This window comes from Pteropus vampyrus, unplaced genomic scaffold (genome assembly GCF_000151845.1).
Source record: "Pteropus vampyrus isolate Shadow unplaced genomic scaffold, Pvam_2.0 Scaffold68, whole genome shotgun sequence".
In the NCBI taxonomy this organism is placed as follows: Eukaryota; Metazoa; Chordata; class Mammalia; order Chiroptera; family Pteropodidae; genus Pteropus; species Pteropus vampyrus.
In genome coordinates, this window is record NW_011888849.1 from 5,811,290 (window position 1) to 5,826,503 (window position 15,214).

Here is a 15,214-nt window from a genome sequence, read left to right on the forward strand (position 1 = left end):
CCCACTTTTCAGATGAGCAATAGGTTCTGAGATGATAAATGATCAAGCTTATTATAACTATAACCGAGAATTGAACCAGTGTTCTCTAATCCTGGCCAGATTCTCTGCAGTCACTTCACAAATTGAGTGGACCATCAATTCTGAGATGCCCATTTCCATCTGAAATGCATGCCCAATTGGGATGCATCTTCCAATCAGAGGAATCTTACAATTATAATTAGTAGCATGTTTTTACTTTCTTAGTGGTTCGAAAATAATAAGTTATTGTAGTCAATAGAGGCTTAGATTTGATGAAGTACAGCAGTACCTGGGCATACACATGCCTATTGTATCTTCCTAAAATATGCACACCTAAGCAAGTTTACTTAAAGGAACTCCACTTGTGGAAGTCTTCCCTTTGAAAACAATTATTTATGAAGCTGCACTCTAGGATGGGAAGATTAGTCAACAAGCAGGATAAAGAGTTTAAATAATAAACAGATCATTATATAATGCCATATAAGCCCCAATAAGGTTGCAAAACAATTATGGCATAGCAGAGATACTAAAGCCCTTTCAGAGAAAGAGCTTGGATGTATTAAATTGAAACGAATGAAAGTGATGTTTCTTTAGGTTTAAGCTGTTGAATATCGGTAATTTCATAAGCCTCTACCTAATTTGTTGCTAATTGTGAGTTTGAAGTTTTCAGTGCAAAGGATTAGAATATATTTTAATTACCTGATTATTGTTATCATGATGTTCTTAATTTTAGGTTTGATACTTTTTTCAAAGTAGAACTATTTTTCTTTTCCATTTTAAAAGCTCTAACTAGTTGTGGAATATTCAAATTATTCAGGAAAATATAAACTTATAACCCATCCCTAGATCTAAAAGCTGTTTAACTTTCATTGCAATCATAGGTCTATAACTCTTCCCATGGAAATAGAGTCTTAAATTTTTATAGTGATATTTAGGAAGAAAATTGTGATTCATTTGGTGGAAATTTGTTTCACAGTTAGTTTTATGGTTATGTAACCAAGACTAGCTATGCGATCTTGATAAACTACTGAGTATCTCTAAGCCTATTTTCTCATTTGCAAAATGGGAATGATAATAGATTATGTGGCTGTTGTAAAAATTAAATATGTAAAGTGAGCATGAAAGTCTATTAAATACATATGAAGGGCTATTTAAAATTTGAGGTTAGTATTTTGATGACATTATTAAAGGTGGCGAATTTTGTGGGAAACGTAGATTAAACTACAGTCCGACTGACCTTAACTTGTAAATTAAAATATATATTTATTAAATTCTTTAATCAGCACAGAGAAGGATTTAGGAAAAATATGAGAGGATCGACACTTTTTAAAAATTAAAAGAATAATTATTGTGTCACGTTACAAAGGCTTATGTGTTAGACTCCCGTCCAAAGTCGCGCATTTAAAAAATGGATGTCCTAGAATCGAAGCTGTGCAGCATACTTACAAGTTTACACTCTGATCGCTGAACTATACTGCCTAGGGGAGCGAAAACACTGCCTATGACTAAAACTTTCTTCTAGTGATGAAGGTTTAAATTATGCACATGTAGGCTCACATTTTAGCAAGGTTCCCTCATATTTTGTTAACATAGTTATTTCTGGGGCGGGAGAAGGTTGTTTTCCTTTAATGAACACATTTCTGGGGGTGGGGAACTTGGGAAAGGGTCTTTTGACTCTTCTTGTGCTCTCCTTAAGCAAATGTTCTCTGTTCTAGGACACAGTAGCCAACCTGAGCACAGGACCTGAGCCTCCATTTTTCAAACAACTGATAATCCCAATAATTCCTAATATTGCGGATAGAGCACCTATAGGCAAGACTTTTGGGGATGTCCTACAGCCAGCGAATCCTACATACAGAGTGGTAAGCCTCACAAAGAGGTCTTGGAATGCTTCATAAGCCTGTGTTTGAGGATGGGTGGGAAAAGATGTTTAGTGGCTCCACCTGTCTCTATGGATGTTATAGAACAGCTGTTAGCAACAGTAATTTTGATAATTGTTCTTATCTCTACAAAGGCACTGCAAACATGATAATGGGGAAATAATTATTTTTCAGGTGGTAATTATGTATAATTGAATTTCTAAAATCCCAATTATTCTTTTCTTCTTAAATGGGTGTCATAGAACCATTCATTGGAGCTCAGAAAAGGTCTCTTAAATCAAGGATAGGAAAAGCACATAGAAAGGAAGCAGGATTTGTACTACTACTATTTTATATTGATCTTGTGTCTTGTAGCTTTGCTAAATTATTTTTTAGTTCTAATAGATATTTTGGAGGGAGGTGGATTCCTTAGAAATGTTTATGTGTAGTACCACATCACCTGTGAGTAAAAACAGGTTTACTTATTCCTTTTTGGATTTCTTTTCTGGATGCCTTTACTTTTTTCCTTTTATTGCACTGGCTAGACTCTCTAAAACAATGTAAAATAGATGTTGTAAAACTGGATATCCTTATCTTGTTTCTAATCCTCGGAAGAAAAGTCTTCAGTTGTTAAGTGTGATATATACATATATATATATGTAGGATTTTTGTAGATGACTTTTACCAGGTGGAAAAAGTTCCTTTTAATGCCTTATTTGTTGAGAGTTTTTATGAAAAATGGGTGTTGGATTTTTTTCAGATGCTTTTCTATGTCTACTGAGGTGATCATATGGTTTTTGTCTTTTATTCTATTAATATTGCATTAGTTGATTTTTAGATATTAAAAAATATCCATTAATTATGGTATATCTTCTTTTTTATATGTTGTTGAATTTAGTTTGCTAATATTTTGCTAAAAAGTTTTGTATTCATGTCCATGAGGGATATTTTCAGTCTTTTTTTCACATGTTATATTTCTCTGCCTTTGGTAATAGGGTAATACTGGTCTTAAGGAATGAGTTAAGATGTTTTCCCTTCTGTATTTTCTAAAAATGTATGCAAAAGATTGGTATCATTTCTCCTTTAAATATTTGATGAAATTTACCAGCAAAGCCATATGGACCTGTGCTTCTTTTTATCACAATATTTTAAATTACTAATTTATTTCCTTTATTTGTTGCAGGCCTCTTCAGATTTTCTAGTTTTTTCTTGAGTTAGTTCTGTGTTTTTCTAGGAATTTAATTTGTCTGTATCTTTCTAAGAATTTGCATCTTCCTAGGACTTTGCCCATTCCATATAAATTGTCTCATTTATTGTGATACAGTTGTTCATAGTATTCCCATATGATCTTTTCAATTTCTGTAGGGTCAATAATGACCCTTTTTATGCTTAGTGCATGCTTAGTGTACCTTTTTATTCCTCTGTTGATTTTTTTGACTATATATGTGTTTAGCTATTTTCCTAGTTGTTGTTTTAGGACTTAAAAAGGAAAAAGAACTCTTTCTCTTCTCAACACTCTACTCCCAATACTTCTAACAGCAGATGTGTAGAGGTTTTCCTCACAACGAGCAATTCTCCATTTCTCTGTGGATACTAACTTGGTGTCCTACAATTCATGTCAATTCTGACATGATTTACTCAGGATTGGTGCAGACCCTACATGTTAAGAGTTCAGCCTCACAAGACTGTACCCCTTCCCCCTCTTCAGACACCAATGACAAATCCAAGTTGTCACCTGTGCTTCTGACTGTCTGACTATAAACTGGAGATTCCCAGGACCTCTTCTTTGGGTGCAATGATTTGTTAGAATGGCTCAAAGAACTCAGGAAAACAGTTTACTTACTATATTACCAATTTATTATAAAAACATACAATTCAGGGACAGCCAAATGGAAGAGATGCATGTAGCAAGGTATGGGGGAAGGAACATAGAGCTTTCATGTCCTCTTCAAGGATCCCACCCTCCCAGCATCTTCATGCATTCAACCTGGAAGCTCTCTGAACTCTGTATTTTAGAGATTTTATGGAGGTTTTATTATATAGGTATAATTGATTAAATCAATGGCCATTGGTCATTCACTCAACCTCCAGCTCTTTTCCCTTCCCTGGAGATCAGGGGATTAAAGTTGAAAGTTCCAACTCTGTAATCACAGGGTTGGTTCCCTAGGCAACTAGCCCTCATCTCAAGGTTATTCAGAAGCCCCCAGCCACCAGTCATCACTGTTAACATATAAACAGATATATCACTTTGTAGATTCCAAGGGTTTTAGGAGATGTGTGCCAAGAAATGAAGGCAGAGACCAAATTTACATATCTTATTGTTTCTCAGGTATGTAATATGCATCTTAAGTAATCATAACCAACTTTTCAATATAATACTAACTTAATTCCAAAAAATATAAAGAGATTGGTCTAATATATCTCTTTTTCCTTTCCTTCCTTTGTGATATTACTGTCATATAAATTACATCTATATATAAATGAAATAATACAGTGTTGTAATTATTGTTTTATATACTCTTATGCCCTTTAAGGAAGTTAAGAGATGTGGGAAAGTATATTTATATATTTTTTTATTTACCTATATATTTACCAGTTCTGGTATTCTTTATGTCTTTTTAAGAATCTGGATTACCATCTAACATCACATTCTTTCAACCTAAAGAATTTCCATTAATATTTTTTATAAGACAGTTCTGCTAACAACAAATTCTCTCAGCCTTTGTTTATCTGGAATGGCTTTATTTTGCCTTTATGTTTGAAGAATTATTTTGCTATATCCTTGGTTGAAAATTTTTTTCTTTTAGTAGTTTAAATATGTTATCCTGTTGTTTTCTGTTCTTCACTCTCTGAGAAGCCAATTGTTAATCTTATTGTAGTATCCCTGTAAGTAATGAATTATTTTTCTCTTGCTGCTTTCAAGATTTTCTTTTTATTTACGTCTGCTGCTAATCTGCTATAATGTATAGCAGATGTGAATCATGTTGTGATTATCCTAGTTGGAATTTACTGAGTTCCTTGGATATATATGTAAGGCAATGTTCATCAAAATTGGGAAGTTTTCAGCCATTAGTTCTTCGAATAATTTTTTGTCTTTTCTAGGACTTCTGTTTAGTGGTTGTTGTTTTGGCTGATTTTGTCCCACATGTTTCTGATGCTCTGTTAAATTTTCTTTAATTTTTTTCCATCTCTAGTCTTCAGATAGGGTAATTTATATTAATAGCTTTTTGTTCACCTATGCTTTGTTCTGTCATCTCACATTTGATATTAAGCCCCTGAAGTGAATTTTTCATTTCATTGTTGTTATTTCCAATATCAGAATTTCCGATTGGTTCTTTTTTTTAAAATGAATTCTCTTAATTGAAGTTCTCTATTTGAGAACTTTAATTATACTTTAATTCTTTAAATATGACATATTAGTTTTTAGAACATCCGGTTTGAAGTCTTCTGCTAAATTGAACATCTGGACACAGAGAGAGGCAGTTTTTCTCTTAGTATGGGCAGGACTTTCTTAAAATGCACATCTCATAATATTTTGTTGAGTATTCGGTGATTTTTTGTACCAACTTTGGATTCTAGCTTTACCTCCCCACCACAGAGTTGTTGTTTTTGTTTGTTTGCTCATTTAAAACTTGACTAATTTAGTAAAGCCTGTCTCTCTTGCAATGTGTAACTGTTGATATCTTTGCTCAGTTTTTCTTTTTCTCGATTTTACTTTTAAGTCTAGCTCTCATGATGTTGCCCCTGTGATTACATCACTTAATGTTCAACCAAATCATGGTCAGAATTTATGGTAAGATGTCTCAAGGAGTAAGAACTTCAATCTCTGCTGATAGATCTGTGTGGGCTGGAGTATGTATTCAAACTTCAGACCATTTTCTAATTTTCCTCAGCTTTTAATTTCCACTGGAGTTACTTATGTTTCCTCTGCACCTACACACAGACTCCATTGGCCATGGATGTGTGTGTGGTTTGGGTCCGCTCTGATCTCTGCTGTGCATACTCACAGCCTCTGGTCAGTCCAGGATAGAAAGATTGCTTATCAAGAACACTGTGATTAGGCCGGTGCTCAGCAAGGAGAGGGCCATGTTCAGTTCAAGCATGAAGATCCTGAAGCCCAATGGCGAGAAGCCGGACGAGTTCGAGTCTGGCACCTTTTAGCCATTCCTTGAGCTGGAGATGAATTTGGACCTCAGGGCCCAGCTCTGGGAGCTGAATATAACAGCAGCCAAGGAAACTGAATTGGTGGGGATTGGAAAGCTATTATAATCTTTGTTCGTGTTCCTCAACTGAAGTCTTTCCAGAAAAATCCAAGTTTGACTAGTACACAAATTGGAGAAAAAGTTCAGTGGGAAGCTTGTTCTCTTTATTGTTCAGAGGAGAATTCTGCCTAAGCCAACTTGAAAAAGCTGTACAAAACAATGAGCAAAAGCATCACAGAAGCCACGCTCTGAGGACTTGCTTTTACCAAGTGAATTTGTGGGCAAGAGAGTCCACATGAAACTGGATAGCAGCTGGTTCATAAAGGTTCATTTGGATAAAGCACGGCAGAACTGTGTGGACATAAGGTTGAAACTTTTTCTGGTGTCTATAAGATGCTTACAGGCAAGGATGTTAATTTTGAATTCTCAGAGTTTCAGTTGTAAACAAAAATGACTAAATAAAATATTCACACACACAGAAGAGAACACTAGATTACCTTACCTTCCCAAAACTATTAAATCCCTGACTAGGCCACCAGTTCTAGCTCCTAACCCCCAATGTTGCCTTCTCCTGGGACCACCACTTTACATGGCTGTGTTCCAAATCAAGTGAATTCCTTCTGGCACCAGCAGCAGCAGGAGAGCTGTTGATTTCATGGCCTTTCCCACTCTGGTTGAATTATACTTGTGCTCATCTTAACTTAGATAGTTTTAATGACTAAACATTTCTCAGTGTTTGATATCAAAAGTGCCAAAATATATATTTTTTGACAGTTTTGTGTATGTGTGTGTGTATATACAGTTTCTTTTTAGGGGAGAAGACATATTGACTGCCTCATTCTGTCATGTCGGAAGTTCCTGCTCTATACCCCTTTCATTTAAATTTGCGTGTTGTATCTGTATTTGGATTGTTTCTCATTGTTAAGATGAGTGTGAGTAAATAGTGAATTGTGAATGTAGAAAAAAATAAAGGAAATGAATACTTGTAAGGATTAGGACAAATTGGCTAATCAGATATCAGATATAAACTTTATTTTGTTAAATAAACCGTAATATTGGTGGCAGTGCTGATTGCTCTATATAAGCAGTACATTAATTTTTGCAGGAGATTCTAATTAATTCTTGTTGGAACAATTTGCTATTGGTTAGATTGGCTGATTTGGTAATCTCACTGGTGAAAACAAATAAAAGGAGATAAAAATAAATTGATGACAATAATTCAGGAAAGTTAATGATAAAATTCAGGAGAGTAAATAATTGAATAGCACATCTCTGTTCAGATGGTCAACATGGGTTTTGAATCCATGGAAAGTTTTCATTAAAAAATGTTTTCAGTTTGAGCTAGGTCTTGGAGGATGAGTAGGAGTTTATTTTGCCCATGAAGACATGCCACCTCTGTGGTGTATAGATGATAGAGGGCTTAAGGTGAAAGAGCAGGTGGAAACTTAACTCTAAAAGATCTTGTGTACCATGATGAGTGGTGAGAAGACTTGTTTTTAGGGAACAGTTATTCTAAAAATACCTTAATTGATGTATAATTGACATACAATAAATTATACATAATTAAAGTGTATAATTTGATGTTTTTACTATTAAAGTTATTTATTTCTTCTTGAGTGATCTTTGGTAGTTTCTATATTTCAAGAAATTTGTCCATTACATTTCATCTAGCTAATTGAATTTATGGGCATAGAGTCATTAATAATATTTCCTTATTATCTCTTAAATATCTATAAAATTTGTATTGATATCACCTATCTCATTTGTGATACCAATGACATGTGCCTTCTGTCTTTTTTTCTTGATCAGTCTGGCTAGTGGTGGTCTTCCAGTTCTCTCTTCCCAGTCTGTGCTATTGTTGTCATGTATTTTACTTCTACATGTTATGGACTCTTCCCTGGATTATTCTTATTTTTTACTTTAAACTGTAGATTATCTCTTAAAGAGATTTGAAAAGAGAAAAATTCTATTTACTCACACATTAACAGTTTCTGGGGTTTTAGCTTCTTTGTGTAGATCAAAATATCCATCCAGTATCATTTTCTGTTTGCTTGAAGGATATCTTTTGACATTTTTGTTTTCTCCTTTTGTTTTTGAAAATGCTTGATTTTGCTTTTATTCTTGAATGATATTTTCATGTTTATAGAACTCTTGGTTAGGAGTTTTTTTCTTTAATTACCTTAAAGATGTTGCTCTACTGTCTTCTGGTTGCAATGTTGTCAATGAAAAAAATCTGCTGCCATTTTTATGTGTGTTCTCTGTGCATTATATTTTTTTCTCGTTGCTTTTAGGATTTTTTTTTTTATTTCCAATTTTAAGCAATTTGATTTTAATGATGCTTGATGTCATTTTCTTTATGTTCCTTGTGCTTCGGGGTTCATTGAGTTTCTTAGACTTTCCAGTAACTTTGTAAAATTTTGTCCATTTTTTTCTTAAAACACTTTTTCTGAATGTCTTTATTCTATCTTTTGGGACCTCCAGTTACCCATACATTAGGCAGCTTGAAGTTGTGCCACAGCTCACTGCTGTTCTATTAACTTTCTTCAGTTTTCCCATTTTTTATTTTGTGTAGTTTCTATTGATACATCTGCAAACTCAGTTATGTTTTCTTCTACAATGTCTAATTTGAAAATTCTGTCAAGCGTATTTTCTTTTTAGACTGCAGTTTTCATCTCTAGAGGCTTGGATTTAGTCATTTTTTAAATCTTGTGGTTAGCTACTTATGTTCATTTTCTCTGCTAGCTTTTTGAACATACAAAATACAGTTATAAGAACTATTTTAGTGTCCTTGTCTATTAATTCTATCATGTATTTTGTTTATGGGTCAGTTTTGATTGAGAGTTTTCTTATTATGCATAGGTCTGTCTTCTTTATATTCTTGGCAATTTTTTATGAGATATCACAGACATTGTGAATTTCATCTTGTTAGGTACTGGAGGTTTTTCTATTCCTGTAAATATTTTTTTAAGCTTTGATTCTGGGTGTTATTAAGTTACTTGGAAAGAATTTAATAACTCTGGGTCTTAGGAAGTTTTTTTAGACAGAGCCAAAGGAGGTTTTATTCTAGGGAAAATCTCTCTCTCATATACTGAGGTAAAACTCTTGAATTATGAGGTTTCCCAGTTTGTCTGGTGAGAACAGGAGCTTTTCACAATTCTGCATGAGCCTGAGATTGTTCTCCTAATTCTTTCAAGTGATTCTTTTCTTGACTGAAGGTAGTTCCCTTACATGCATGCATTGTTGTTGAGAGTCTTCTGCAAATCTCCTAAATTCTCTCTCTGTATAGCTCTCTTCTCTCTGTTACTCCACCCTGTGAACTCAAGACTCTTTGGTCTTCATGGATTCGCACATCTATTCTTTGACTTAGATAGACTGCCTTTGCTCTGCTTGAATTTTGCTTCTTTGTGCTGTGGACTGTAAACTCTCTGAAGGCATTAAGCTGGGGCATTTGTAGGGCTCATCTTGTCTGTTTTCTGTCACTCAAGGATCACTGTTTTCATTGCCTGATGCCCACAGTCTTTTAAACCATTGTTTCCACATTCGTCTAGTTTTTAAAATTCTTTCAGGAGGGAAGGTAAATACATACCATGTCACTCCTTGTGTATTATAGCTGTTAAGTATAATGCAAGCATAAATCTACCATGTTACGTTTTGACTGCTCTTTTTTAAATTCAGTGCATCTCCTACATGTGTGAGGTATAAGAAAATATCAAAGACTGAAGAAGACATTTTAATGTGCAGTGATTAATATGAATGACAGCTCTATATCTTCACCAATATCTGAATCTACCAAAAGAAAATTCACTGGCCTCAAATTCCTGTGTTCATTGTTGCAAGAGTACTTTATCTAATATTCTCAGAAGATAACTCACTTGATTAAATAGAATAGGATTTATATAGGTACTCAGAATCCTAGAAAATTTCATAAATAATGGCCCAAATATGGGTACAACAAAGATACTTTTATTAGAACTCACAAAATAAATTTTTATTTTCAGGGAGAAGTTGCTGAAGTTATATTTGTAGGTGCTAACCCAAAGAATTCAGCAGAAAATCGGGTAAGCATTGATAATTCTTTGTACAAATTTAAATTCACCTTTTAGCCTTTCATTCACTTGAATATCCCTATACAGTTTAACAACATGAAGATAAAATGTCTCAACTGGCTTTTCATCTGATTTTGCAGGTATGGAGAAATTTTCAGTGGAAACAGTTAATGTGGAACTGAGTCTGTACAAAAAGCACACAGGAAACATTTAACTGGTTCTGCCTAGGACCCCGCATAGCTCAATCCATAGAGTACTACATTGTCTCTTGAGAAGATGTAAATTTGAATACAATCTTAATTTAAAAACTACTAAATTTGGTAACATAATCAAAGGGTCAAGGGTGAAGTGTATCTTTGTTTTTTTCCCACTCACTCTTTGGCTGCTCTCCTTCTCCTCTAGCACTGCTGCCTCTGGTCCTACATCTCCTGTTGGAATGACCATTGATCCCTGGGTGGATGCTCTACTGGCTTGGAGGCCTGACCCATGTGCTTTACTTTATCTTGTATTGTCCATTTCCCTACTCTTTGCTACCAGTCCTAATAGGATATTTATTTATTAATCATGAAAAATGACACAAGAAATAGATGTTCAGTGCAAAAACAGATAATATAGAAGTGTTTAAGATAGAATGTAGAAGGACCCCACTTTCCATAAACTTTTTTAGAGATAATCACTGTTAATAGTTTGTTACATATCATCTCACTCTTTTTTGTTCTATTGTATATATGTATATATGACACACATGTACATATGATGAAGTATATGTCTGTATAAACCTATTAATAAAACTAAGTAATTTTACTCCTCTGCAGCTCCCTTAGAATATTCTTATAACTACATGAGCAATAACTAGACAATCTAGTTGTAAAAATTCAAACCATAAAGAAATATAGAAGAAAAAGAGAGTGGGTATACGAAAGTGATTTTAAGGTCAGATTTTTTTTTACTATGACTGAGGAAGCATTCGCTCTATTGATAAGCTATTCTAACCAGGGCCCATTGTCACTTATAACCCAAAATACCTTTCTTCCAAATGAGTCTTCCCATTTCTGCTCATTAAAATATTATTATTGCTGTGAAATAATTATGGCAATATGACATTGTCAAAAAGACATTGGAGAAAAGTGTTCTACTGCTTGGATAATTAACATATACCTGTTTGAAATAATTTCTCTAGGCAGTCAAGCTGTGCCGGAATATTTACATGTTTATAACATTATTTTAATATTGACATCAAACTATTGTAGTAAAACTGCAGAATTTGCTGTCATTTGATATTTTTAGGGTGGAGAAATACTGTCACCATTATTGCCATGGAGAAGCAAGAGAACAAAATACTCAAAGCACTATAGCAAGAATAGAATTAATTTCTAAGAATGCTCTGGGACTAGGCATAAAACAATTTTTAGTGCCCTTCATTAGTAATAATCACATCCTCACCACTGTTACTGAATGCTTACTTTTGTAGGTACTAGACTAAGTACTTTACATACATTATCATATGAATCTAATTTAATCTTCACTACTACCCAATGAGTTCTGTTTTATTATCCCTATTTTACTGAGGCCTAGAAAGATTAATAGCTTGTATTAACTAATTGTGTATCTGGAAAACATTAAGGTTGGAAGGTGGAGGAAAGGATAGTCACAACTTATGTATGCAGTGGCCTAGACTTGTTCTCAAAACTGTACTCTAGACCTATACATGAGGGCCCACTCTATCTCCTAACCCATTCATGGTCTCCCCAATGTCGCTCTGCCCTAAATGGCCAGAAATAGCTCTCTTTACAAGTCACTGTGGTTATGAAAGCTTCTTTATTGAATATAATTGAATATCAGTTGAGTAATTAGAGAAGAATTTGAAATGATCCCATGGTACAGCTGTAAATGAGTGATCCTTTCAGCAAAGTTTTATTTGAACACCTGTAAATTGCAGGTGTAAGGGGTTATGATGGAGAAAGATGATTTAGAGATAAGTTGTGTCCCTAATGGCCACAATCTAAAGAATTTTGTGGAAAATTTGAGATTTAGGGGCTTTGTATCTTTTAATTTGTTATATTATTCTAATTCGTGCTTCACTTGAAGCTAAATTCTTGGTCTGAAATAAATTATTATAGCAATTTTCCAATGGAAAATAAACTTTGCTTATGGTATGGTTTCTAGAAATCTATTATGAAGAAATACAGGAATTGCTTTTAGCACCTCAGGACAAAGAAAATTTATACATTCTTTTTAATTTCTTCACTCAGGGAGGTATATTTACTGATAAATCATATACATGAAGATAGAAAGATGAGAAAACTTTCCCATTTTCCTTCCTAAATCTTGAGGTGACTAGAGAACATCTTGGAATGTAGATCAATAAACATATCATGAAAGGTTTGACTTGTGCCTTTTCTAAATCTCAAGTTTTATTCTGTCTCTTCTTTGCCCTAATTTCTAAAATTTGCTATCAGCTCTAAAATTATGCTTCATTCAACTTTCTAAAAAAATGTCATGGTTTTTAATAGACTAGATAAATTGATATTCTGAAGACATTGCATAGAATGTTAAGAGGAACAGCTAAGAATTTGGATGGAAATTCTAAATCATTTTCACATAAGCCATTGGTAGATTTGCATACAGTCAACAAGCGGAGTATTTGCAGACAGGTTCCTTCTGTGACTGTTCAGTGTGTGATCAGTTTTATTAATTGCATTTCAGACCCATCAGACTTTCCTCACTGTGGAGAAATATGAGGCAACTTCAGCAACATGGCAGATAATACATAATGATGCCTCCTGGGAGACTCGGTGAGCATGTCTACTGAATATTTTGTCATTCAAGCCTTGAAAACCGTTGGTTATTAACGCAGAGAAGAAAAATGGGAAGACTAGCTCAATACATGATATTAATGATTTCAAATCCCCAAGAAGTCATCTGGCCATATTTAGTTAATTTATTAGACTTCATTTTGATTCTATTTTTCTACAAAACAGTGTGATATGTGCTTCTGTAAGATTAGGTGCTAATGAGGTTGTAGCCTCCATTCTTATAAACATCTGTTAATTTAGTATTTTTTTCACGGTCATACATATCACCCCTAAAACTGTCTAGCCTTCTTGCAAATTGGTTGGAAGGAGTGCTGGATGAAGGTGTTGAGATAACTCTGTAGATCCTGACATTCCTTCTGGGAAAATAATGAGTCATTAGCCAACATATATTGTGTATTTATATATGGTCAATGATTCTTCATTTGAATTACTAAAGCATGAGAAGCTTGAGTGTTTAAGTCTTACTGACTAAAGTAAGAAAGAAATATGTTCATGGAGTTTCTTCAAAGAGACATATATATCTCTGTGCCTTTTTTTTTGCCAAATACCGAGCCGATCAAATATTTTGAAGTTTTGAAAATGTGTCTAAAATAAAATGTCGCTGTTCTCAATTTTATAAATTTTACCACAGGACAATGGCATGAAAATGGGCAAAATTTTTGGCAATTTGTTTCTAATTTAGATCATCTCTAACTGATTATTTGTATGTTGGTTCGATTCACATGGTTAACTAAAATAGAGATTTGATCATGTTGTGGCCCAATTGATAGCAATATATAAAATATGGGCATAACTTTTCTTTTGATCTTCAGGGTTCTAGAGTATGGGTGATTTTTTAAACAAGTCATAAAAACATATTTATTGTTAAAATAAGGTTATACAGATAATAAAAAAAGAATTATTTATTTTCAAAAGCCCCAAATCAGAATAGCAGTCAACATCGAGGATATGTGTAGGCCTCTGCCTTGTTCATCAGCAGCAATGCCATCAACTATTCATTGAGAGCACTGGACTTATCACTGAGAAACACAGAATGTCGAGGGGTTTACTCTCTACATACCTGAGGCTATCAGTCAGTTAGCCTAACTGTATCTCGAAGAGCATCTGAACCCACCATCATGGTCTACAAGGACCCATGTGATCTGACTTCATCTGTTTCTATCATCCCAACTACTCTCTCACGGTTTACTGTGCCCTAATTCCACTGATCTGCATTCTGTTCCTTGGCTGTACCAAGTTTGTTCCTGCTTCAGACACTGCATTCTGTGTTCCCTCTTCCTAGAATATTCTTCCTCTAGACGTTGTGGGTTCAGTTCAAGTGACATTTCTTTAGAGATACCTCTGTCTTTCTTCATTTCATTTATCACTTGTAAAACTATTTGTGGTTTACTTGCTTATTGCCTTTCTTCTATCATTGAGAAACACAGAAACTTTGGACCATGTCTGTCTCGCTTACTACTGTCTCCCCAGAATCTCTAGAATACAGTCTGGCACATGTGCTCATTAAATACGTATTTTTAACAATTGAATCTACATGTGAAAAGAAGTGTCAGTTGAAGCAGAGGATAACAAGGGCTAAAAGGATGCTTTAGGAGTTCTAAAGCAGGAGACGACTGTGTTCTGAATATCAGGTAAGGCTTCCTAGGTTGATTAAAGTTTAGGTAGTTAGGTGGAACGAGTAAAGGTATTTCTTCTGCAAATGGCTCTTCATTAAAGGTTTACTTCCAGAAAGTAAGTATTTATCTCTGTTTTGTTCATTGCTATACTCTCAATATCTAGACCAGTGCCTTACTTATGGTAGGTGCTCCCTAAATATTCATTTAATGAGTAATACATGTTTTTTAATCACACATTTTAAAGAGTAAATTTGGGTTTGTCTGTTTGTTTCCTACCAACAGTTTCTATTGGCACAAGGGATTACTGGGTCTTAGCAATGCAACGATACAATGGCATATCCCAGATACTGCCCAGCCTGGAATCTACAGAATAAGATACTTTGGACACAGTCGGAAGCAGGACTTTCTCAAGCCCGCTGTCATACTTTCATTTGAAAGCACTTCTTCCGTTTTTGAAGTTGTAACTACTTAGTAAAAAGTTGACAAATCATTTAAAGAGCAGTTCTGCTCTGTATAATTTATATGACTGATTTCATGTGAATGTAAACTATTATGACTTCCATAAATGTCCCAGTTTGGGAAAAGATAGTTTACTGCTAATGGGACAGAGGAGTGTGTGTGTGTGTGTGTGTGTGTGTGTGTGTGTGTGTGTGTGTG

The 15,214-nt window shown here is 34.4% G+C and overlaps 1 protein-coding gene and 1 pseudogene across 1 annotated transcript in view; both read left to right on the top strand.

Moving 5' to 3' along the window:
• Nucleotides 1-15,029, top strand: part of ASAH2 (N-acylsphingosine amidohydrolase 2) — a 69,627-nt gene extending 54,598 nt beyond the window's left edge. The window contains exons 16-19 of the mRNA XM_011361644.2: nt 1,734-1,880; nt 10,078-10,137; nt 12,832-12,920; nt 14,840-15,029. Of these exons, the coding sequence (XP_011359946.1) occupies nt 1,734-1,880; nt 10,078-10,137; nt 12,832-12,920; nt 14,840-15,029 (486 nt within the window). The remainder of the gene's footprint in view (nt 1-1,733; nt 1,881-10,077; nt 10,138-12,831; nt 12,921-14,839) is intronic.
• Nucleotides 5,964-6,544, top strand: LOC105293119 (annotated as a pseudogene).
• Nucleotides 15,030-15,214: the final 185 nt, after the last annotated feature.